The following is a 26,333-nucleotide window of genomic DNA, read 5'->3' as shown; positions in this document are numbered from 1 at the left end:
GTAATGACTTGCCCAGAAAAATTACTGCTAATTAAATTGCCTGCTGCTTTCATTTCTACCTTATCTAATAAAAAGTCCAACCAATGAAATTTAGTGTTGCAGTTTTAAATTGTACTAAATGCTTGACTAAGACCCAGAAGTATTTTTACAAGCTAAGCAGAGCTACTTCAAAAGAAAACATTTTAGTGCAGAAATTACAGAGCAATTATATGTTTTCTTCTCCTTAAAGCATTGTTTCAAGACAACTAATAAGACAGAAGCAAGGGCAGGATCCAAGTGTCTCAGCTGACTGATTCTATCACCTTTTAGCAAAAGAAAACCGCGCCTTCATTTAGGACACACAACAGGCATATTCCTTCAGACTTTTAATGAAGTAATTCATATTGTAAAGGTACATCATCTCTAGAACAGCAGAGTCCCTTTAAAAAGATCAAGCTAACTAAAAATATGGAGACATTAAAAAATTAACTTATCTTTGCTTATTAATTTTGAATACTTAAGAGGTCATTTCTTCATTGCTCCTCTTGCTAACAGCAACATAGCAATCATCTTAAAAGAATGAACATGGTCCTTATATCACATTGATTTGAAACCATTTTTTCCCAGTAGGTGTTGTTTTAAAATTACATGTAATCTAGAGACTGCAGAAATGCCTTCTCATCTGGGACTGTCACAGAGTAAAACACTAGAAATAACCTCTGCCTAGGCCTTAGTTAAAATACATGAATACAGAAAAAGCCCAGACTTCCTCAGGACAGGAAAAATCTGCTACTGAGTTTACCAAGCACAGGTTCTAGGTTTCATTATCGAGTAAGACAACTGAGTGGGTCCCTTTGTAAGGAAGTATTTCACATTAATTATCATATCAGAATTTAAAGGGCTACGTTGTCTCAGCCCTGTATAACTCAAAGCAGGTAATGAATCCTTAAATCCTCTTTTTCAATTGTTTTTCAGAGATATGGACCAGGTTTCAGACCCACAATCACACCCTGCACAGAAACAGAATTTCAGCCTGCATCCCTAGCCACATGAGGCATAGGGAAGATGAAGCTTCTGCAGGCAATGGGACAAAGTGACTGTCTTCTCCTGAATGACACAGAGCAAAGCAGGAACTGGAAACCCGATCCAGGATTTATTCTTTGGCCATTCCCGTTTCTGACCTTACACAGCCTTCCTAACTAAAGGACACATTGTTACACTACCCTGTAACTCTGAATTAACTTTTTCCTTCACTTTATCAACATCAAGATTTGGAGACCCAGGGCACTCACTACCCACGAACATGTGATGTGACAAAGCACAATGCAATCCAGAGGCACTGCACTGTGTACGTGCACTTGCAGAGAGACAGGGAGGCCAAGGCTTAGCAGGCACGTACAATCTGGAACAGGGTGGCTGAAGAAGCTGAGCCACCTGCCTGTCCTTGGTCTCCCCGTGGCAGCTCAGGTGAGTGGTTGGTACAGTGTACTGGCGAGCGGCTGCCTTATGCAGCCAGCCTGCTAACAAGTCACTCAAACTCATGAAACAACTCATACGTGAAACTTGCCTACTTCCTTACAGGTATAAAACAAAGTGATGACACTAAAACTGGAGCCTTCTCACTGTTTGCCTGCCTCTTTTTTGATTTACACTTTACCACCAGCTAAGTCTTATTAAGAACAGTTCTCAAAAGGAACTGTTCCCAAAGGAGCAGTTCCCAAAAACTTTGGAGGGACTCCACTGGCAGTGGACTCAGCCAGTCCTGTTAATTTAACTTACATTGTATCCTCCTCAATTGCCCTTTTGGTCTGAAAAGTAATTACATGGGTTTTGGCTCCTATTTCAGCAATCCAGAGTTGGTATATCTATACAAACAGACTTAAGTGTGCTGTGCCACTGGTCTTCCCACAGGCAAGAAATACAGCACACGCAGATCCCTTCCCTTTGTGCTACCGGGCACAGAAGGGCACGCACAAGCCCCTCGGGTATCTGTGACCAACACAGCTCCCACACCTCACTCACATGTCAGCCTGACCCTTTGTTACACACTGTGAGTACGCCAGTCCTTGCTTGGGTGCCTTGCAGAGCTTTGCACAGCGCTTCCTTGAGCAATACAAGCATTTCTCTGGTACACGGAGAGGTGGTTGGTGCAATGGAGATATTTTTACCAAGTGCAGAGACAAAGGTAGCCTTTTAAAAATAAAATGTTCAAGCTAGAACACATCATACTTTTGTCCTCAAACTTAAAACATCACAATCGCACTGCAAGTAACTTTTCTGTTCATTGATTTCTAAGAGCACTGACAAGCTGTTTACAAAGAAGTGCTTCACCCACCACTGAAACATATTTAGCCTCCTGGTGGAAAGCAGCTGTTTACCACCACCAAGAAGCTCTGACCAGCTCAAGGGTGAAGAGCAACTGAAGTCACCGGAAAACAGACAGGGTTTTTTAGGTAAGAAAGGCAATTCTTCAAACTAGATTGCAAGAAGTGGCTAAGGCAGCAACCAGGCATCACTAAGAAAAATGCATGATGTGTGTTTTGCAGGGAGAAATACCAAATGGTTTTTTTTGGTCATGAAACATATGATTTTGTAAATCTGCAGAACACATTTAGATTAAAACTTGTATGTCTCTCCAAAAAGAGACATTCAGGTAGAAATACTAGAACCAGTAACAATCTCCCTATACAGGAATTGTTTAAGCATATTTCACAACTCGGATGCTAGTAGATCAGGTTTTAGTTCAACCACTTTTAAAAGAACTATCCCCTCAGAATCTATGTAATTACAACAGAGTCCTACAAACTGGTAAAATCCTAGCAATACAAAAGTCAGCATTTTTTTTATTAGCAGATTCAGCATGAAAATGTAGGTACACTGAAGTTACATGGGTGAAAAAAGCCACTATCTTTTCCAATATTCAACGTAAAAATTAAGCATTCTTTTCCCAAATCGTTATGCAGTTTAAAAACATTCAGAATGGAAGGTTTTGTTCATTGTTTTGTCTGTCACTAGCCTTTGTAACAGCAATTCGGGAAAAAAAAAATGAATCTACAAGTATGTGTGCTCATAGATACGCATACATGCCCTTCTAAAAAATAGCTACTTAACATTTAATTTCTTACATCTCACTCCACAAAAACCTACCAGAGAATGAGATTTGGCCCTACCAGCTCACGTCTAAGTGGAATTATTACACACATACAGAAAAAAAACCTTAAGCAAACATCTTCCTTTCCACAACTTTGGGTTTTAGATCTATGACAACATCTAATGCATTTTCTGAGACCAGATGTCAACAGCCTGTCTAGGCGATATGTAACTTTTTATACAGCAGAACAGGAAAACAAAGGCTCATACATTCAGCTCTGAATTGAAATTCCACATGGAGTTGATCTTTTGAGCATACTTTAAAATCTCTTATTTGCTTTTATTAACCTCAGTAACTGTAAAATGTATTTTAAACATCGCTGCTCTTTGAGTCCAACAAAAGGCAGCAGTACTTTCTCTCTCCCTCGCTCCTTTTGTTGGTGATCTTACTGCAAAAATGTCTGTGTTGCTTTTTCTCCCCCGCCCCATCCCCTGCCTGTAAAATTGAAGTTGGACAAACACTGCACGGCTGAAGTGACATATTTGAATGGAATTCAGACCAACCAGTTCCTGTTTATGTTTCTGATTTGAGAATATAGCCTTCTCATTCACTATACATTAGAAACACACCACGGCCATAAATGGAGTCAGGTTACAGGCAGGCAGGGCCAAGGCGCATTAATCATTACTTTAAGGCAACTGGCAAAAGCAGCAGCTGAGGGAACACTACACCCTTCAGCTCCGCATAAATGGACATTCCAGGGTTTGGCGAGTGTGGGTTGGGTTTTTTTTTTGTTTTTTTTCCCCTCCCCTTCAGCATCCATTTTATGAATGAAACTTCAGGCTGCACAGAGTCCATTCATATAAAAGCTATGCTCACAGGGCTCGGTCTCTCGGGATCAATCAGTCTTGGGTAAGGCTGATGTGATTGGTTTAAGGCAGGCTTCAGCCTTCCATTACTGATTTAAAATGCAGCCTGTGTCCATTTGACCTGCGTTAATGCACAAAGAGTAAATCCAGACTGCGCTCTCAATCCTCAAATCAAATCATTAGCCAGTGCCACTTACTGTAACTGTAGATTTAGAGGATATTTATCCATTTCTTTAAAAAACAGGGACTACAGGACAATTTTTCAGATCGTATTGTCTGCTTTAAAAGAAAAAAAGAGATGCATGGTCTCTTGCCTACATGCTCACATTAACTTGGTATTCAGGTTTTCCTTCATTCATGAAGGTAGTATAACAAAAATGAATTCTAACTACAGATTTCTTTCAGACAGAATTAGTGAACAGAGGAAATCAGCTAGATGGGAAGCAAGTGAAAAGTTATAATTTTGCCTTTCATAGCAATCTTCTGAAGTCCAGGTTTCCAAAGTCTCCCCCTCAGATGCTCTTACTTTCTACTGTCACACCATCCAACAGCAGATTTGTGTTTATGTGTTTTAAGGGCAAGTACAAAGAGCTGTGCAGTTTATCTACAACAAAATCCACGCTCATTCACTGAAGCAACACAGCAGACAAGCTCCTGAAAAAACAGGATGAAACATTTTGAACCACAGAAGTGAGACTCAGGAAAACTGCAAAACCAAAAATGAGGTGGGGGGAGACTTCCTAAACCTATTGAACTCAAGAGGAAACCCCTATCCCTTTGCCCCTCCTGCCTTTATGCCAGCCGGATTTTCATTGATAAAAATTGTACTCTGTTAAAAGAATTCCTTTAAGGCCATAAGGAGATGCAGTTTTGAGATGCATGTACTGAAGCACCATATATAGGAAAACGATGGAGTCGGTTCTACATCACAGAGCATTTTATAAAACTATGTTCAAAACCACTGCAAATATTTGCAGTCTCACCATTAAAAAAAAGGGGGGGTGGGCGGGCGGGAACCTAGAGATAATTTGAGGAAAAGATTAAGCAGCTGGAGGACTTATGAAGCAAGACCTCAAGAACAAGTCACACAGACAGACTGAGAGTATACATGTAAGCTGTCTACAGAGATTTAGAGGTGGTGCGTTAATACCAAGGAATTGTTTTGCGATGAGCCAAAGATGTGTAGCTACGAGCAAGGGAATGAAACTGATCAAAGGGAAAATTTAGGCTTACGATCAAGAAATTTTTCTTAACTGTGAAGTCTATTTAGTCTCTGAAATAATCTCCCAGGGGAATAATTGTAGTAATAATACTTAGCACTCATACAACGTTTTATGTTTTCAAAGCACTGTACAAAAATTAGCCAATATAATTAAAGACAGTAGCAGAAGCACCATGAGTGCTGTCATTTTAAATGCTGCACTGGTCAACGCACTGAAGAATATCCTGGAAAAAGCAAATCTGCACTGACTCTGACAGCTGAGAGTTCCTTTTTTCCTTCATACTAGCATCTCCAAATGTCTAAACTTTACCTCCAAGAAGTACAATAGAATATACAAATGTTGTTTTAAAAAGTAAAAGAAAAAAGCAATCTGCAACTAAATATAATTCTAAGAAATAAATTTACTTCTTTTTCCCCTTGAAGTTTTAATTCAACACATTCTCTTACACTGTGTGCAAACTCCCAAATTTAAGGACATGTCAGCTGATCTCTAAGGAAGAATGAACTACTAGGGATCTTTTTCCACATTAATTCACATTCATCTGCTTTTCAAAAACCACCACATGAGGTATTTGAAAGGACTCTTGTTTTTTATTCTGTTCCCAGTCAGTAGATAAATGCACATTTGTAACAGGACTGTTAGCATACTAACAACATCCTATACCTATAAGAGCAAATTTAGGAGGTTAAGAAGTGTCATAATTACAACTTCCTGCACAACTCTGACACAACTCCTTTGTTGCAAATGAATTATGATACAGCCTTTTGTCTTGGCATTCTTGCCTCTTGACTGCACAGGTCAAAATTGTTTAGGGGAGGGAGAGCCCTGCTGTAAACATCTTTGCAGGTGGAGCCCCTACTTCATTTGTAACAGAGGCTGGAAGTTGTGTACTTAATGAAGCAGAACATTTCAAGAAAGGGAAAGATGACCTCAAGATTAATACAGCTAGATGGTCAATTTTAGGCCCTAACAAAACCCATTCCAGCCCTAATGAAGTTTTGCAAAGTAGTCATGTCGCTTCTGCCAGATTTTTCATTTTACTTATTATTTTTGCAGTGCATGCACAGGGACCCTCATCTGATGTTCTTGTACTTCCTCAGCTAGAAATACAAAGAAAGGTTCTAGCAGCTAAGCTTTGAACATATGTATTACATAATGTTCTTTAGAAATTATCCATTCCTGACTGGGTATCCGAAGTATCTCTGCTGTGTCCCTCCTGCCTCCACTCATCCCTCTGTTTAACAGAGGGGTAGTTCACATATGGAGGCCAACACAAGGTATTTATTTGCTTGTGAGGCCTCAGGAATTAAAGGGATGAGCAACTCAACAAGATGTGGAGGCTAATAATTCTATCTGGATTGTTCATTCTTTATGTGATGCAACTAGTATCTTGGAAGAAAACTTGGAAAGCAACAGGGAGAGAAACCAAATTTTCTAAGGTCCATTCAAGTGTATGAATGGTGAGGCTACCCTGAAATGTAACTGTGAGAATATCCCTGTTAATGCCTCTAACGTGCTTAGAAAACACTAAATCTATCTAGACTTCAACAGGTAAATTCCTGGCAATCAGTAATAAGTACATGCAAACAACAACTCCTCCTCTACTTACCTCTAGCACCTCTGTTCAACACATTTTCAAGTTCCCAAACACATGGTCACAAAAGAACTTTCCAACCAAAATAACTTTTTCAATTGGGGGGGGGGGGGGGGGGGGCGGGGGGAGAAGATATTTAAACTTAGTAATTTAAGATGTCATTTTAAAACTAGAATTTTAGTATTAATCAATACATGTACATGCATAGCTACCATTGTATGTTAGCATATTTGCAAATACGCCACATTATGTAGAGAGGATCAAGCCTGCAAAGATGTTGCTTAAAAATAAAGCTCAGAACAGATGAGTTATCTTGTTTGGCCTTTTTGTTTAAGTACCCAAATACATGAACTGAATTCTAGAAGTGCTAATTGTACAGGAATGCCAACTATTAGTCCTTGTAAACAAAGATCTTGGGAAGCCTTCTGGAGTATACTCATTAATAATGGAAAATCAAAGCTCTCTATGTCCTTAACTGCATCTTTGTGCTTCAAGTCGTTAGATATAGCATCAAGTACTAGATACATCCGACTGGTAGCCATGGGAAAAAAAAAAAATCCATGTCAGAAAATTAAGGTCTGATCGATTGAACACGTATGATGCACTGTGACTTCTCGAGGTGTAGATGGATAAGGAAAAGCTTCTACTCTGTTGACATTTTTCTTTTTCCATTATCTCAAACATTTCGCAGTAGAAATTGCATACCTGCAATTACAATTACAACTAATTGATCTGCCATTTCCCATGTCATAATTAATGTCATGTTTTAATAGAGTTATAATCATTCCATAATAATGCTTTTCATTCACCAGCTTCCCACAAAGTATACTGCACAAAAGCAATGAACTTTTATGAGGCTCTTTCAAAAACATCCCAAAAGGAACATCTCTGTGTATTACAATGAACTTTTGAAGTATGTTTCTATATTCTTATCTGAGCTGCAATAAAATACCATGCAAAAAAGACTTTTCACTTTGGCATTCCCTCTTCCCTGAATATCCATAGGTGAAAAATGAAATCAATGAATCAGTGACAAATACATTATGTTTCCTAAGGGGTTATTTAATGTACTCTTAGCAAGGATGGAAAATGATGGTTTCTAGAGAACAGATGGTAACAAGACAAAATATCAACAGACCACAGTTGTTGACTGCAATTTACAGAGTGTACAGATGTGTCAACTTAAATGCAGTGATTCTGAGGCCAATAAAAGTACTTCCTGATACCAACAGATTAATTTTTCATGACCACTGGTTACACAGCTATTACATTTTTAAAAACTAATTATTCATCTACAAAAGAAACAACAATTTTGCTGGAACATCATTACTATAGAGTGGAATGTTCTTGCCGGCAGAAAAAAAAAAAAAAAAAAGAAAGGCATGACAGAATTGGATACAAGTTTGCACATTTTCCTTTCAGAATAATAAAATTTCCTGCTTTAAAGAATATTCCAAAGAAAGATAAATGCTAGCAGGCAACCCAGATTTAAAGTAATAGTACACCATAAGGAGATCCCACTTCCTAGCCAAATATGAAGCATGCTTACAAAAGGACCTTTTTTCAGCCTTTAATTTAGCAGGATGAATAACGGTGCTTGTGAAGGTTGCAAGGGACTGGCAGTGCCTGAAGCTGCAGTCCCCCATTTATTATCCATTGCTACATTAACTATGCAGACAGTCTCTCCCATGCTGCCCTGTACGACTGAGGATACACAACTGTATCCTTAGTCTGAGATACGTACATACCACCATGTATCTCAGAACCTTCATCAATGATAGGGCCGAGTTCTAGATCTGATTCTTGTAATCTGAACTTATTTTCAGCTTGTCTTGTATTTCAACTTGGAGAAGTATTTCACCTCTGGTTCCCTCCCTGTTTAGGCCTAACCCAAATTTGCCTAAGGATTGGCTCTTTGCTTGTCAAGAGCAAGGGAGGAGAAAGCAGCTCTACTTTCCCAATTTCCCCGTTCTAACATAGAGGTCAACTCTAAAACAAGCACTTTACACTAACAGTAACACAAAATACCCCACTAGACAGACAATGTTAAGTCAGCTATTGAAAAGACAATAAAACCCAGTTCTACACTGTATCAAATTGCAAAATAGTTTGTCATGGGCTAAGCTTTGAAAGGAGACCTCAACTCAGCTGTCATGTAGCCTCTGGGAAATAAAGTGCAAAAGCATCTAGCCAGAGACTGAACCAGCAGGAAAGCACTGCAGGTACTGCAGCATCCAGAAGAAGAATCAGACTCAAGTCAGACAGGGCTGCCCATTCCCCCTGCTCAATTCCGCATGGACGTGTACGAAAGCAATGTACTCTCCTCCAGAAGCACAGCAGGGACTCGCTGAAACCCCTCCCTTTCAGTGTGGCACACACAAAGCAGGAAAAAAGCAGAGACTGAAGAGAAGCTGCAGAAATCACTTAGACTGAAACACGTGTTTTGATTTTATTTTCTTGGCTCCATACTGATCAACTGTCTACCCCATCTAGCCCACTCCATTCTGTTTTACAGTCGGCTTCTCTCCTTAACACCCTTCCATCTTCCTTCTCCTTGTTTCCTGGTACTCTAAACTCTTTCTTTTGCTTCCCTAATTCTCTCTTTTCCCAAGTATAATGTAAATATTTATGTTTAAATCGTGGCAAACATTTACAATGGTATTCCCTTGATTTATGTTTTTATCCTTTCTATCCCTTATCTTTTCTATTTTGACCAGAAGCTATTGAGAGCAGGCTCTGCCACCATCTCCTCTGTTTTGTACTGTCAGTAGAGCAATAAGGCTCCATTCCAGCTGCCCTATAAGCACAATCATAATAAACATTATTAATAGCAACAGCGTATTCTCTACATCAGCAACCTGGCATCCCAGATTATGTACCTCCACAAAACACAGCAGTATGCACAAACTGAGAAGCTGACACCAATTTGGCTGATTCTTCTCCCTCATTGGTTTTATAGCTGTATAAACCCCACTTCAGTGGAGCTACTCCTGATTTAAAGTAGCGCAAGCAAGAGGAGAGAGTCCTCTATTTCTGGCAGACAAATGAAAGAGCTTGTAAAATCCAGCACGCAAATTCAGAGGTCAGAGATGAGATAGTACAGAACAAACCCTCTCTTAAGTAAAACTCAATTTTGCACCCATGATTTCTACTTCTGCAGCTTCTTTAACGCGTGCATTTTCTGGACAGAGTTCTAGAAAACAAAATCCTTTACAGAGCAAGCAACAGTGGCACGAGTCACACTGTACTATGTAGCAATCTTACTACTTTGTAAGCAATCTCAGACATAAATTACTTTGGGAGACTGAGAAGCCAAAAGAGCAAGTTTCAATTCATATGATCAAAACATCAATAGCACTGGCTTGGACTTATTTATGATGAGTCTTACTATGCAGAACTAAAGGAGAGTCTCACCTACCTGAATCATATGCAAAATCTCTAGGTTCCTGTTTAATCATCAGAGGAGGGGGGAAATTTTGACTGGCTGCACTGCCAACCATAGCGTTGTGTTCATAAACTGGATCGTGGTACTCCTGCTTAAAACCTTGAGGCGGGAAAGGGATGTTTGGCTCAGACATCTGGCGCTGATATATTGGACGTCCTTCCCTTGGCATTGCAGGCAAAGGTGGGAATGAATTGCAAGGTTCAGAGAGCTGGCGGCGAAATCTAGGACACAAGTTAGAGAGGTCATGTAAGGGACTTGAGCTACATTCCATTTCCCAAAGATCTTCACAGGTCATGACTACTGGCTGTATCACTTTCTCAGCAGCAAACATTTTGCTTATGATCATGACAAATGCTGCCACCAGGATGACTTGCATTGTAGAACAGCAACCAGCAAAGAAACAAAACACCCCAGCTATTAATACCAGCTCTAAGACCTGTCCCCATCACCACCCTCTTTTGCTTTCAGTAACTTCTCTCAACAGAAGAGGCAAAGAGGAAAGGCACCACCTTCAAATCAGTAGAAAGACTGACATTCTACCACAGTAACACTACAGATGCTTAGGTAGAGAGCTCTCTGTTCTTTCACGAGTATTAGCAACATATGGCTTGTGCTCTAATTTACTCTTACCATTCTTGCTGTCACACAGAAACCATTCTGACCACAACAAACACAAACATTTTGAATAAAGAGTATTGTCTGTTGTAACATCTGGAATCATTCCAGGGTAAAAGTCCACAGTTCTGTCCTCTTGGGGATAGTGCCGTGGGAGATCTACCTGCAAGGCTGGCACTGCACTGCAGGCCTAATGTGAAGGGAAAGTAAACACCCTGAAAAAGGACAGGGTGCAAATTTTTGCTAACAGAAACAATGCTTAGGAATTCTCCTCCTGCCTTAACCTGTTCCCTTGGTCACTTCTACATGCAAGAAGTCATCCATGCAAGCCATGATGCTATTTACTACTCTCAAATGCTCTTCAGTAGGCATAAAATACAAGAATTCAGTTTTAAATTAACTTCATTTACATGCAACACTACTCAAGAATCTATCCTCATTGATTCTTCCATAAACCATACCTACCTGAACTAAAAGGCCTGAATGCATTTACTTGGGTATCTGCAAGTTCGCAAGCATAGAGAAGAACACAAGGATGCTATTTTCCCACCGTGCCCTAATGAAGCGCACGAAGTCTTCCTGTCATCTCTTGCAGATTACCACAGTAGTGGTAACCACCACTGTAGTAATATTGTCTGCACTAATCCACAGCAGATGCAACATTCTTGCAACAAACTGCTTACTAGTCCTGTTATCACTCATCATGAACAAGACACTAAAAAAACCCCACCAAATCCTGTGCCTTTCTCTGCAAATTTCTCACTGTCACACTAAAAATAAAATAAATAAAAAAACAAACACCCCAAGAACTAATCATTCTTCACCTTCCTGTACTTTAGATCTGAACTGACTTTGGTTCCTGCAAGCAAAAGCGGACAATCTCTTGGAGAAAACTGTGTGAATGAAGAAGAATGCAAGGGCTTGACTGCACAGGCAATACAATCCTTGACTATCAACTCGTATGTAGTACATGTTTCTGAAACAATTTAATCTCTACTAATGCCTGTCGTAATACTGAGAACTTGGTCTGACAAATATTTACTGTCATAGTTTAATTACAAATACTGTGGGAGCTACAGAGATAGAAACTATTACAATGTAACAGTGGAGATAAAATTAATTTTTGTAATGCTGGTGTAAATATTAGATTTTGCAGTAGAAAGAGTACTGCACTGTAACACTGGGTTTTGCAATTCCACCTACACCTGCAGAAAATAAACTTAGAAACTCAAATGTATTATGAAACAGTTAGGCTGACTGGCACTGCATTCATTTCCCTCTTTTCCTTTTTTCATTAGCCAAAAAAAGAAGCAGAAATTATCATTAAGAACTGTCAAGGAGTGAATCAGAAAATTGCAACTTGAAGTTAAAATAAGAAACAGGCTCACTCACAAAGCCTCAAAGGAAGTTAATAATACTTGTTGTACTGGAAGCTTTGTATGGAATCAAGCCATTTGTTTATACAAGTGGATCTGATTCCTGTTGGTACTTGTTAGGACCACTTATCGTTCATATATTCATGCCCTGTATGAAGATGTATGGGCTGTATGTTCTAGATACTAATGCCATCTTATGCCACCAATGCATGTTCCAAAGAAATAAGCTTTGAGTTACAGATTTATACATGAACTCACATTTGTATGCCATTTGTTTAAACGACATTTTCTCTCTCATTGCATACACTCATTGTAGTAGCATATCACCTTTTAAGTCAGGAAGCTCTGAATTTCACAGAAATACAACGTACACACTTCCTTCAAACCACAGGAAGTGAGAAGATTCAAAACAAATAAGAAAATGGGGAAAATATATCTTCCACTACAATTGTATCTTCCTTAAAAAAGGAGAAAACTTAGATATTTTTGGCTTGAGTCAGCTGTTTTGGACTTCACTAGAACACATGATGTCCTATTACAGAAGGGAAGCATTAGTGCAAAATGCCCTAAAGAACATGAATATCAAAGATGGGGGGGGCGGGGGGGCAGGGGGCAGGTGTATGCAAATCTCTATAAACACTCGAATCCGGGATGACATACAGCTTCAGTACTCTCTTTACAAGTTGCTCTAAAACAAAACATTTTTTCATCTGAAGAATCGTATTACCGCTTTCTGCACAGAAGCCATTTAGCTTCTGGAGATCTCAGTCTCCTGACAACTTCACTTTGGTGTATATACAGAAACACAATTTATGCACCATCCTGTAATCGAAACCACTGCCTGGCTTCACTGGGGGCTTGCGTGGTTAGACCACAGCCCACGGAAGGGGAAAAGATGGTGACTATGGCAGCTGAAGGGGCCGATTCAGCGTTTCTTCACCACCAGAAGGGCTTGTATATAACCTTGGGTGGTATTTAAAACTATCTCAGCAGAACACGAAACAGCAATCCAAACCCTAGCACCCCCCTTCAGAAGCGATATGCACAAATCCCTGGAGATAATAGCCCTTATTAGAGCAGAAGCATGCAAATCACACTCCCAACAACTGATTTCCTTTTCAGGCACTTCTTAATTTGCTCATGTTTAAAAGCTAAGTCGAATTTCTGAACACACAACTTTCTTTACATACAGCTGAAGTTTTAAATACAGCAATCACACAACACAACAGACCAAACCAGGTTCATGCAATACAGGTTAGGATAAACAGAATTCCACAAACAAGTGTTTGGTCTCAAAAATCAGGGAAATCCACTGAACGTTATCTGTTGCAAAACTGAGCTAAGAAAGACAGTCAGTTGTCTGGGGACTTCTAACGTATCAAAACAAAACAGGGTGACTTAAGGACAGTTTAAGCTTTAATTCTAGTCTCTAGCTCTTGTGGCTTTTACTCAGACTAATGTTATTTAAGCACAGTTTATGTTGGCATCTTACTTTGTTTGAAAGGCTACATTTCAAAAGGGGTTGGAAAAATGATCCACCCTTCCACAGAATATTCTGAAGCAGTAACGCCATAACGTGGCCACTTATCTCTTCGGTGAACTGCTTAGCAAGAGGCCAGATATTTATAGCCAAGATCATGCCTGCTAGTGACTTCCTTAACTTGTAGGGCTTACTAGCCTCAAATGAATCACAGAATCCTAGAACAGCCCAGGTTGGAAGGGACCTTGAAAGACCATCTGGTCCAACCTTTCATGGGAAAGGGAGCCTAGATGAGATTATCTAGCACCCTGTAATCACACAAGACAGAAGCAGCTGGTCATTAAAACTCTGTCACTGCCAATATAAACTGCTACTGAAGTGCACCAAGCCAGGTGCTAGCCCTTCATAAAACACGTATTTTTGACACTCTGAACCTTGCTGGTTTTCACCTTGGTCCCCCAATCCAAAAGGCAATAGCTGTGAGCAGGAAGCTGGTGCTACCCTACGTAAAAGACTTGCAGTCACAACTGAAACACCACCCGTGTGTGTCTCTCACGTGTTTTGTGTTTTACCTGTGGTCCATAGGGAAGTTGTTGTCTTGAATGGACTGGGATGGAGGGAGATGAGTAGGGAAAACCCGGTCAGGTTTAGGAGTCTGAGCTGAGTTTGGGGAGGCATGGTGCAGCGGTGACACAGGAGTGCTGGATGGCGTCGGTGGGTTGGAGGGCCTCATTCCCACTTGTGGCTTCTGATCATAGGCACTATGAGTAAGGGGAAAGAAGGTCAGGTTATTTTATCTGAGGGGGAAAAAAAAAGGTGGTATATACATCCAGAGTAAACCTGTGTCACATTTATAAGCTTTTTATTATAGTTACCTTATTTACCAGTCTGGGGTAGAGGAATTTTCTACTTTACATTGCAAAGAGCACAGAAAAAGATCATGTTAAAGGCAAGTGGTTCAACACAGCATTTTCTTCTCTGGAGCACAGAAATGTATTTTTAAAGGATTCAGTCTTAACAATGACATTTTAACAGGAGGTATACAAAATACATAAAAGTAGAAACACCTGGAACTAGAGCAACAAAGAGGTGGCAGTGCCTGTCAAGACTTTTTTAGAGCTTGCACAAACCACAAAGTTAGACAGTAAAACAATACGGCTAGAGGGAAGGGATCTGACCCAGAAAAACAATGGTGTGTTGGCTTAGCTACCCACACTAGGATGTCAGCAGCCTCTCCTGACAGATTCCCCTCCCCCAAAATACTGGTCCTACAAATAACGCAGATGCTATTTTCAAAGGTGTCCCAAATCAGGAAAGGACTTGAGCACACTTTGATCATCCCTCTTTTTAAACAGGAAAATCGCAAACATTAGGCAGATAGTAAGCATGAACTTGCATACTTTCCTTTTGTCAGGTCCCCTAGTGCCCATCAAATCCATCAATGTATGCATTCAATTTTTGAAATCAGAATCACTCCTCTGTGACTGCCAAAGGTGCCAGTCCTCTTTAATTTTTCCCTTTTCCTATCCAAAAAGTTAAATGTAAATGCTTTAAGTGCTAACAGTTTTTGTAGTACATTAATGACAATAAAAACTCACAAGCTAGATGAAAGATTCTGAAATAGACTGAAACGTCAATAAGAAATCCTTCACTGCTGACACTAAAGGAAGGAGTGACATGTAAGTGCAAACCAAAAGAGTCAATAAAGAACACAGTGGTATCAAGCCCCTCCACTACCCAGAAATAAATAAAGCTTTTCTTATCGATCCCTAAAAAAGAAGACAACTTGATTTTTAATAGGTAATAAAGGTGCAGAGCCTACTGAAATACTATTTTAAATTTTAATCACCCACAAATACACACATGTAACATCTGCAAAACTTGTCAAATACGTAATGTGTTGCTCAGACCTGCCAATCTCTTGCCTGTTACACAGATCTCTCTCTCCTTCCTAATGTGTGCAATGCATTTTGGAAGTACTTTCAATACAACTCTCAGCAAGCAAGACACTCCTTCCTTCTATTTCATGCCTGCACCCTGGGTTTTTAAACTCTGGCTATCTCCCATGGAGAATATGCATTTTGATGAAAAACACTGCTTTAAAATGGTTATGTAAGTGTTTGATACAACTGTAAACAACTCCATCAGTGTTCATCAGCTAAATGCATTATCTCATCAGTCTGTTATCTGCTGAAGAGGTAACTTTTGTAAGATCTCTATTACGGTTTTATTACTCTTTAGTCAGTCCTCATTTAAATCAGCAGTTCTAACTGCAAACATGCTCCTGATTGCTTTACCTGACATTGTACAGGCACTTTTCCCCATAACTGAACTTGAATGGTTGCTCTTGACTGCAAGAGGAGCCAAGTTCTGAACATGGGCTATGGGGCTCCTTCTTGATTTTCACAGGGAGACCATGAAAAGCCACTGGAAAGAAAAAAAAAAAAAATTAAAATCCAAGCACAATATTAACAATGAGCTTTCTCAAGTAAGCTAGACACTGCTAATTAAACACATGATTAATTAAACCACTGCAATACTAAAAACAATATAGGAAATAAACATTTCAAGTATTTATTCAGGTGTCAATTGAAAAATAGACACCACAGATCCTTCGCATTGGCTATTAGCACTTTTATTGTTTAATAGAATGATGGCCAGGATCCCATCTCATTAACAGGAAAATAACAGCCCACTTATATTTGGCTTAACTACTGTAAATGTTGTCAAAGGCAAAATACTTCCCAGGAACCAAATGTTTCTAAGTAATGTTAGTGAGGTAGCTTTTAGCTATAAATGCAACAGTAGTTTACTTCAAAGAGTGCCACACAAATGACTCCAAAATAAATTTCTCCTATGTCAGCCTCAAATACATGATCAGTAATACTTTTGTCTCACAGAACACATGAAAATTTGCAGTGAAACTTATCAAACTGGATGACTACATGTGCCTTTAGTTATAAGTAACATCTGAAAATAATACACAAGAAATGGCTTCATTAATTTTTCTCAAAAATACACAAGAAAATCCTGGTCTCACCAAATTCAATAGTAAATGTGATACAGACATTAATGTATTGTAATAATAGATGTTATTAATCGTTTTTTAAAAGGTAAAAGGAACAGAGGGAGTATGACAGAAATGCAGCATTAATTAGAAGCACAAATTGGTCTGGATTAAGAGAAAGGCCCAAGGTAAAGTCAAGGTTAACCAGCATATTAGTTTAAGCCAGCCAACTTTTCTTATTTCATACGCAACCTTTACCAAAATTAAAGCAGACAAAAATTCAAAGTTCAACAGACACACACAAATCTAAAGCAGCTAGTAGGACAAAGGACTAAAAGACAGGTATGTAACAGCTTGAAAACATACCCATCAAGTTTTAAATAAAATGCGGTTGTAAATACATTTTTGAACTCTTGAGAAGCCTAGAGTTCACAGATCAATTTTATCACCAATTTTTTATGTTGTCACCAAAAGACTGTGGTTTGAACATCACGCTCCAGCCTGACACAGACACTTGTGCCTCTGTGGAAATCTACATATGTGTATCAGTCCCTGGTAGAGATCCTCAGCACAAAATCAGGCCATTATTATATTCAATCAAGTAGCATCTTGCCCCTCCCTTTGCACCTGAACTTAGGAAAGACAATTTGTTACACATTATATATTTTCTGATACTAATGCACCTGGCATATACATGCATGTGTCCGATGGGGAGGGGGAGGTAAATGAAACGCTGTCTAAGAAGTAAGCATCAGAACTAATAAACTGATTTTTAAGTATCTGCGAGTAAGATCTGGATTTCAGATTCTCACCACAGGTTTTCTCACAGTTGGGCAATGCTCAGAGGACTCTCACAAATGGATCCTCTAGTACCCTATTACATGACAACTTCTACTACTGCCTTTCACCCAAGACATTTGCAAGAGAGCACTGTATTATTTTGCCACATACTTTCACAAAACTTGGAAGAATTGTCTCTAAAACGACTATCCAGCTATTATATTTGATGGGTAACAGTCAATCATCTAGAAAGATTATAAAGGAAAAGCAGACAGTAAAACAGGTACACAAATACATACGCACAGCACAGTAACTTAAGAAACAGAGATGAAAACTGGTGAACATCACAACACGGAAAGAACACTTTCTAAATAAAACTGCCTGGACTTGCACTAATGTAAGAGACCATACAGACTTCCTGAATAAAGATTCTCAAATTCAATAACACGTCAAAATGCAGCCCAGTCAGCTTTCCACCATAACTGCTAAGCAGGCTGTCATCCAGTAGTTTGTTTCAGGTTCTGCTAGTGAACTTCTGCTGCTGACTCTCCTTGCATGTCCTGGTCAGGTAACGCACAGCGCACATTCCATGTGTACGATGGGCCCCACAACTACAGGATGGAGGCTCCGACGGAAAGGTAGACAATCGCTCTGACTTGAATCGGAGAATTAAAACACAACTGCAACAAGATTCTTTTTTAAAGCCAGTATCATATACTCGCACAAAGGCCCCATGCTGCTCTATTTTTTAATATTTTTTTTTTAATTTTAACTTTGCTACTTCCTTGGAGTTAATCCGTTATGAAAAATTACTTCCCTTATTTATTTTTAAATAACGGGAGTACAGAGACTCCCACACCACAGCCCTGTGCGGAGAACTGGCTGGGTATTTCATCACAGCGCTGAGAGCCTGAACGTCTGCTAACAGGCAGTTTTCCAGCTCACTGGCACAGGCACAAGTGAAAGCAGCACATTCATTTTGTGCAATTTGCTTTACCTTCCCACATGGAGTTGGTGCATGTAAAAGGCTGTTAAGTACTAAATTATTCCTTATCAAATCACCATCATCTGGAGTCATGATCAACACTAATTAAATTACTTTCACTGAACACGGCTCCAGCCTGCTGCCTCGGCTGCGAGGTACGTTTTATTTTGCTTACTGTACAGTCCTAGCAAGGTACAGGGCAGAGTGCTAGAAGGCATCTGTGCTACAGTTTTAATTAAAGTTTACCTCACCTTCCTTCCAGCTTTATAAGCAGGGTAAAGTGTATCAAATCAAGTAGGTTAACACCTTCATTTCATTTAGGGAAAGCATTACAGTCCAAAGTGATTTTATATTAGATCTTTATCTTAACTACGGCCAGAAAGATAATGTAGCTGTAAAATTTAAAGCCTTCCTCAGGCAGTCCCCTGACACAGTCACCATGCTAAGCTTTATCTGTAACTCCTTAAGTGTACACTTCTAGAGGCAGAAGAAAAAAAATAAACAGAAAACAAACAAACAAAAAAAAACCCTGACAAAAATACTTACTGCATTTGGATTTGGGGGGGGCTTTCTTGAAGGTTACTTGACCTTTCAAACCACATCTTTAAGTGTGGCTGAAGATGACAGACTTACTCCAACAACAAAATTTCAAATATTCAAAGCAGTTCTCGTATCATCACTGAAACCCTCTACCCATCGCCCTGCATTTTAGTGTGACACTCACTCTATAGTGCACCTATTAAAACAGATATTAAACATACACCATTTTGTTAAGCTGGATTTTGTATTATGTTTTCAATCCACTTTCTTTTGAGGAGAGCAACATTGCTTATTTATACAATCTAATTTTAGTGCAGCATACCAAGCTACCAACACATCCAAATTAACAAAATGACATTTCAAACAACCAGCTCTTCACCACTTCTTTCTTCCTGACGGCAAATTCATTTTACTTAACCCCTGAACAGTCTCAACCCTATTAAAGTTAACGGGCACTCTGCCTTAATAACGATCTTATTAAGAAGTGACCAAGGGCCAAGATTTCATCCCGAGTGATTACTTACAGATAACTACCTCCCGACTTGAAAGGCAAACAATCTTACAAGGTGTATTTAGATGGATGGCTTCAACACCTCATCTCAGCTACTGGGGAAAGTCAGGCTTATCGGTATCAGAACGGACTCAATCCACAGACCCTGCCCGGAGATCCTCTGCAGCCCCACATGCAGATAGAAGGCAAGCAGGACTGCTACCATCTGCAGCAAACTGATTAAGGTATAATACGTTACTGTATGCATATTCTCTGTGCATAAATAGATCTATATTTGCAGAAAGAGAAAGCTTGCGTGTTATATATAATGTGCTGTTGTACAGACCTAGATTTTATATAAAATAATTTCACCATGAAGTAAATTCACACAGAACTTGCAAAGGCTGAAACCTACTACCCCTCGTTTTGAAGTGCTGCTCTTCTTTGCTATCTGTCAACAGCCTAATCCCCAAATTTTGTTTCTAATAACACCCAGTTTAAGACTCAAACAAAGAACAATTTTATTAAGAACTCTGAAATTAAAGGAGGAATCTGTCTCAGAGGAGACCGATTTGTATACTTTCTAGCCTGAGAATCAGGAAATGTACCACCTCTGTACAGCTAGAACCGAATCACTTCTTTTGAGAAACGCCAGAAATGCACTGCATCAAGTATAAAAGCAATGGTTTATAGTATTTTTCAATTCAGGAGATGATTATTCAAGATGAAGAAGAAATAAGCAATATTATACATGAAATTGCAAATAATTTTTCCTTTGAGCAAAAAGTTATTTTATAATTTCCAAACTTCAGATTCCTGCCCAGAACACAAAATAAAATCCGATTTTATTTTATGAAGAAGAACTGGTTTAAACATATTTTTTTAAAGGCATGAAATATTGCTTGTAATTCAATGACACTGGCTAACAACAGGCAAACTAGACTCCACTGACCAAAGAGACAAAGATGTCTTTTTGTCAACACTTGTAGGGCAAGAGCATTTACTATATAGTAGAAAATCAACTGACAGCAGCAACCTTGCTTGTGCCACTGAATTCCAATGTCTCCTAATTAATACTACATTTGTATATTAAGTGCAGAGAAAAGGAAGTAACTGAGGAGTCACAGTATGTCCTGCCCTAAAAATTTCTGCTGCATGTTTTCTAAACCGCTTTTCACATTTATGCTCTCAAATCACCCTCTAAACCTGATTTCGTAAATAAACTCATCCATTTTTATGACTGAATGAAGCAACACTGTCAACATGCAATGTAAGTTTAGAGAGATTTCTTGAACACATTTGAATAGAGGGGACTTGATTTTCTTAACAGCAAGATGAAAAGACAGAGGATGTAAAAATATTTAAGTTACTGCCACAACTCCAGGTGCTAAACTGATTGAAGTGACCCAAGTTAGTACTTTGTGTCAAAAGCAAGAAAAGGCGGTCCCTGTACTGATAAAGCACTGTCACACTTTAAATCTATCTCCCAATACACACAGAAATGCACCAGGCACTTCAGATATATCAGAGTCTCTCCAAGATTCTTTTCCAGTACATTTACCTCTGCCAAGCCCTCCCCTTCCCCCAACACACAAAAATCCATTACTAAAGGGTCTAATCTCAGCTATCAGCGCAGAGTGCCTTTTATGGAGCCATTAAACCATTTCTCTTGTTTACAGTGCCTGAAGAAAGATGTGAATTATGTCTGTGACAAAACAGGCGATAACATTTCTAAACTGCTATCAAAATGCAAACTGAAATACACTTAAGGAAAGGGACCCTAATTCGTGTTTTTGCAATTTTCCTCGCTCACTATAACTTAACAGCACTCACCTGATGATTCAAACGAATTATTTATGCTGTAAGTACAACAGGTAGGCATTTTAATAAATAATTAAAAAAAATATCTACTTTCGAAAACCAACAGTTTATTGAACAGTTCATCAAGGATGGTAAAGTGCTGGTTACTTCTGAGGTGATAGTAATGACCTAGGTGCTTTTATCAGTAGACATTTTAAACAAATCCAAACACAGCATTGTAGGTTCACACGAGGCCCAAACCACTCTGTTTCTGCAACAGTTACTTACCTTTTGAACCATATATTCAGTAACAGGTATTTGGGTATCTGATGAAATGAGCTACGAAACTAATTACTTTCTATATGACCTTGCAGGTGAGACTGCCAGGCTTTCTACATATTTTCTGATAAGATTTCAAAAAATGCATATTTAACTCCTAGAACAATAGCCTTCTGCATTCTGGAGGCTATTTATTGATTATTTCTAGATCATTATGATTTGAGCTACAGACCTTTGTAGACAGCTGCACTCTGAATTTCAACAACCATTTAACAGGCATCTGATTAAAGACAATGGGATGCCAAAGTAGCATACTCTTTCCATTTCACTCCACTATACATTAAGATGAGAAATTTTACCAGTAATCTTTGGGATGCACAGGAGGAATTAGCTGAAGCAGGTACTAGAGCCAGCTGACCATTCCTTCATACTCTGGAGGTTACTGCTGCTGCAGCTGAATGCTGTACGCAGCCTAGTATAGAACCAAAAACTGAAATAAAACCACCACATTGGAGAGATGGCAGATGAGGAGAGGTAGGAGGATGGAAAGACAGTAAAGGCTGGCACCCAGGTCTTTCCAGCTAAATTGTTCCCAATGTTTTTGAACTAAAGCCTACACACACAGACCACTGCAACAGCTGAAGGCAGATGGATGACTGAGGCAAGATCTGCAATTGTTTTCACCCTAAGCAATCTTTTGCCTAGACAATGGCAAAAAACCACCCCTTTGTTTCTGACCACTGCAACAGCTGCATAGATGAGCAAGACTTGAAGACTGGGGACTGATTTAGAAGTGGCTGTACAGATTACATCTACACAGGCTCCACCAAATTCTTTGACCACTTGATCTATCAAAGTCACCTCTATCAGATCTTAGCTGAGCTCCAGTCAACTGGATTTCATCTAGGTCCTGCTCTCTGCCAGATACTGGAAGAAGCTGGTGACAAATTGGATATCTGACACACAGATGTGTATCATCACTCTGGCTTCAGAGACTATCTTGGCAGTTTATATAAAAACTGAACATAGACAAGAGAATTGAGCTTTCACTACCTCACAAAAAAAGCTGCTAGAAGGGGGGGGTGGGGGTGGGGCAGAGGGCACACACTGACACTGCAGACACTGATCATGTCAAGTAGTTTTTCAAAGACATGCATGATCTTGTTCTTACCCTCCAGTGTATGGTTGTATATTTGTATATAGAAAAATAGAACTTGCTTAAGATGCAGAATTCGGCCCTAAAGACAACTGGCCTCCATCTAGTCCCACTAAGTGGTAACAATTCATCTAAAACAGAGTCTGCATGGGTATTTGTGTGTGCACACAGAGTCACATGGCAGTAAGCATACCACATGTGCAATCACGCCTCTGCAATGATACATTATGTATGGTCAAAATACATGCAATACCATAATAAAGGGCAGTAAGCCTTTTCCTCTTCAGATGCATGTATGTAACTGGGGAGAAAATGAGGAAGCAGTATGCAGAAGGAAGGAACAAGACATAAATGTGCAAAAATGCATTCACCAACAACAAGAGGCTAGTTCTTTCATGTGGTGGCCTGACTACGCCCAGGGAAGGAAATCTGAGGATAGCTGGTATCACTGCAAATGCTCTTACCACCCCTCGCCTCAGTGCTCTTTCCCAGAAAGTGGAAGTTCATGACTGGGCAGTACTTGGCAAACCCATTAGATATGATTCTATCAATTCAGTCTTTGCCTTGGCTTCAGATCAGATCCTTCCAGCCCCTACCAGCTCAATAGATAGAAACAGCATGGGACCTCATTTTTTGGAAGCTAGTTCTGAAAGATGAGCCCAAGCACCAGCTTTCAAAGCCAACTGGCAAGAATAGAATATGTGGGCAAGATGGATCTATTTGAGAACCTTATTTAACAAAAAGAAAATACCAGCTTTGAAGTAATCTGTCACCTTTACTGGAAAATACGCAACTACAAATGCACTTTAATAACAGTTAGAACTCACTCTGCAAAATGAAGCAAATTGCTTATTTTCTTTTCCAGTCTAAAGTATACGATACCGTGCATGTCAATTAACCATCTACTTGAATACTGCATGCACGAATGCTACATAATAGTATAGTCTTTAAATCCTCAGGGGGTGGGGAGAGATGGGAGGGGTGAACAATAAAAGACAGCCCAAAATTGTGGGATTTTGTCCTTAAAGTCTGCATGGACTGTTCTCAGATAATATGGTATAAGAAGAAAAAAAATATTGATTCTGAATTTGAATTAGGAAAAAGTAGCAAGCAGGTGAAGATGAACTGCACTGAGAACTGAATTTATTCCTGTTTACCACTACAGAGCTTCAAGATGGAAAATAACAGCATTTTCCTACAAGTGATATTGGGAAATTCTGGACCTCAAAATCTGCAGTAATGCGTCCATTTTAACAAGAATTGTTAAAATAACTTTCTTTTGCTTTGGAGTAAGAGAGGTTTTTCCTTTCCTTTTCTTTTTAAAGCAAAAAGCATTACAGATTAATGACTAAAAGACAAAAACCAAGTATGGATTAAAACCAGTTTTAAATTAATTGAATCAACTGTTCATCTCTAGAGTATGTTAATTCTAAGTATCCACCATAATTTCCCCTCCATTTTTACTATGATCTGAGATCAACATAAAGCCTTCGATGGTAACAGGTGAGGCCCAAAAAAAGGCTGAAGCAGAGAACAGAGACAGGTTCACTGTACCTACAGCACATCAAAGCTGCACCACTATCCATAAAGCGGGTTTATATGAGGGCGTTTGTACATGGAAGACAAAAAAGGAAGAAAAAAACCCAGACCAACAAAATCGTCATTACAAAGCAGACACACGCCACTTCTGCACAGCACAGCTTATTCTGCCTTCTAAACATGATACTTCTGCCCCTATTCAGCAAAGAAATTGTTCTAGATGCTTCTTCACAAATGGAAATAAACGTTATTCTTTAACTGAAACGTGCTTTTCTAAAGCTTGGGTGTTAAGATACTAAAAAGTTTTGCCAGTTTAGCTATTTCTGGGCAGCTAATTCAAGACCCCCCCTGCCATGACAGATGCAGCCTTCCTAAGCAATGGAGGGGTTCTCAGCCAGTGTGGAAGACAGGGCACAATATTAGAGGTTGCACCCATACAGCTTAATAATTGGTTCAGTGCTATAAATCCCTATTTTTAGTGCAAGACATCCCTTATTTGCTTGTCTGTGCAGTTGCAATTTCTGAAATATTCATTAGTTACTGAGGGTAGGTACACCTGCAGCTTTCTGATGCTGGAAATGCTGAAAGCACCACTGAGATAATTCAGATATTTGTAGCCACTTGGCTTCTCATTTAAAAGGAACGTGTCGGTTGAAATGTGAAGTCTGTGAGTATGTTCAGTATAGTAAAACCTAAAAAGCCCACCCAGAAGGGTAAGCCACCTAGCTAGAGAAGCAGGGGCACAGGGGAAGCTTTCAGTAATTATCAGTAACAGTTAACCTACTCCCTAAACCCCAAAATGAGCAATTCCAAGCAAACTTTTCAAGAGGCTACTAGTAAACACCTTGTTAGGATACTATAGGTCCTTTGGCCTAAACTGACACTGTATTAGGGCAGCTGAACTGCCACACAGTATTCTAAGACTTTCTCTACTCTTCTACCCCCAAGCAAAGGAATGGTTCGAAGTGATTTTGGTTAGCTGACCCCTCTTCTCCTCCACCCCCAAAAGATTCCAGCTTCCAGTTTTTGTCTAGAAGATATTTTCATGCAGTGGGAGCTGCAGTTACTGACATGGTTTCTTAGCCTGCGAAAGCAGCAATCTCACAGAAATGCTGTCACGGCCACTGTTTTATTGTGACTTACGTCCCCTTCATACAGTGCTCTCTCTCCTTTCCAGACAGTTACCTGTCTGGCTGTAGGAGACTCGTACTTGCAGGCAGTGGAGGGGAAAGGGCTGCCAGGGGAGCTCTGCCTCCAGGCAGAGGGAGCAAGTCCCTCCAGGGCAGGAGTTAACCTGCTGACAAATACCACGGGCACCGGGAACTCTGAAAAGAATACAAGGAAATTTGCAGAACACTGGCGGGAGGGAGAAAGGGAGGATTAAGTTAGGAGGAGCAAACTGGCTTGCTTTGATGTCTGAGGAGTAGGTGAGGCAGGAGGAAGAGCTCTCCCTCTCCCCCTGCCCCCAAAATAAACAGCAGCTTAGTGCTCTCTGGAGGAGGAAGCAGTAACCTAATAAAAATTAAGCCAGCTGGATTCTGTAGCAATTGATCTAAAACCTGTGAATAGCATAAGATGACTGTAGGAGAAAAAAGAAATCTTGAAGAATTTTTAACCCCTCTATGCTGGATCTGCAACCTCCAAGACCCCACAGAGAAACAGGGTTGCTGTTCATCTGCATTAGCTTTCAGTGTTAAAATCCTGGGAGGAGGTCAGGGCACTTGTTCCTACAGTTACTTGTAATATATGTGGCTCCAAAGGCTCCCAGGCGGAGAGTGCACGGAGAGGAGATCCACCTTTAGAGATCCTGCTAAAGAGAAAGGCTTTAATGTACAACCAAGCCTGGGAGAAAACCTAAATTGTATTCCTACCTGGGAATTACCAATAAAGTTAAACGCAAGGAGAAGAGCTGGCCACTAAATCAGGATCTGTGTGCTTTTCTGAGGACAGGATTTCCATTTGCAGCAATTTCCAAAATTTAATTTAAATTGTAAGAGGTAATGGCTAAGCACTACATAACTTCCATTACTAAAATATCCAAGTGAGATAATATCCCAGCGTTTTCCACACACATACACTTTCCAC

General features: G+C 39.6%; 1 protein-coding gene across 4 annotated transcripts in view; it reads right to left on the bottom strand.

The window, feature by feature from the left end:
• The window catches only part of ETV1 (ETS variant transcription factor 1), a 67,158-nt gene that overhangs the window by 16,866 nt on the left and 23,959 nt on the right, over nt 1-26,333 (bottom strand). For all 4 annotated transcript variants that reach the window (XM_056336909.1, XM_056336911.1, XM_056336910.1 and 1 more), the window contains 3 exons: nt 15,970-16,099; nt 14,245-14,433; nt 10,175-10,422 (listed from right to left, as the gene is read on the bottom strand). In XM_056336909.1, the coding sequence (XP_056192884.1) occupies nt 10,175-10,422; nt 14,245-14,433; nt 15,970-16,099 (567 nt within the window). The remainder of the gene's footprint in view (nt 1-10,174; nt 10,423-14,244; nt 14,434-15,969; nt 16,100-26,333) is intronic.

Source organism: Falco biarmicus, chromosome 4 (assembly GCF_023638135.1).
Source record: "Falco biarmicus isolate bFalBia1 chromosome 4, bFalBia1.pri, whole genome shotgun sequence".
NCBI lineage: Eukaryota > Metazoa > Chordata > Aves > Falconiformes > Falconidae > Falco > Falco biarmicus.
This window is presented reverse-complemented; position numbering and strand designations above follow the sequence as displayed.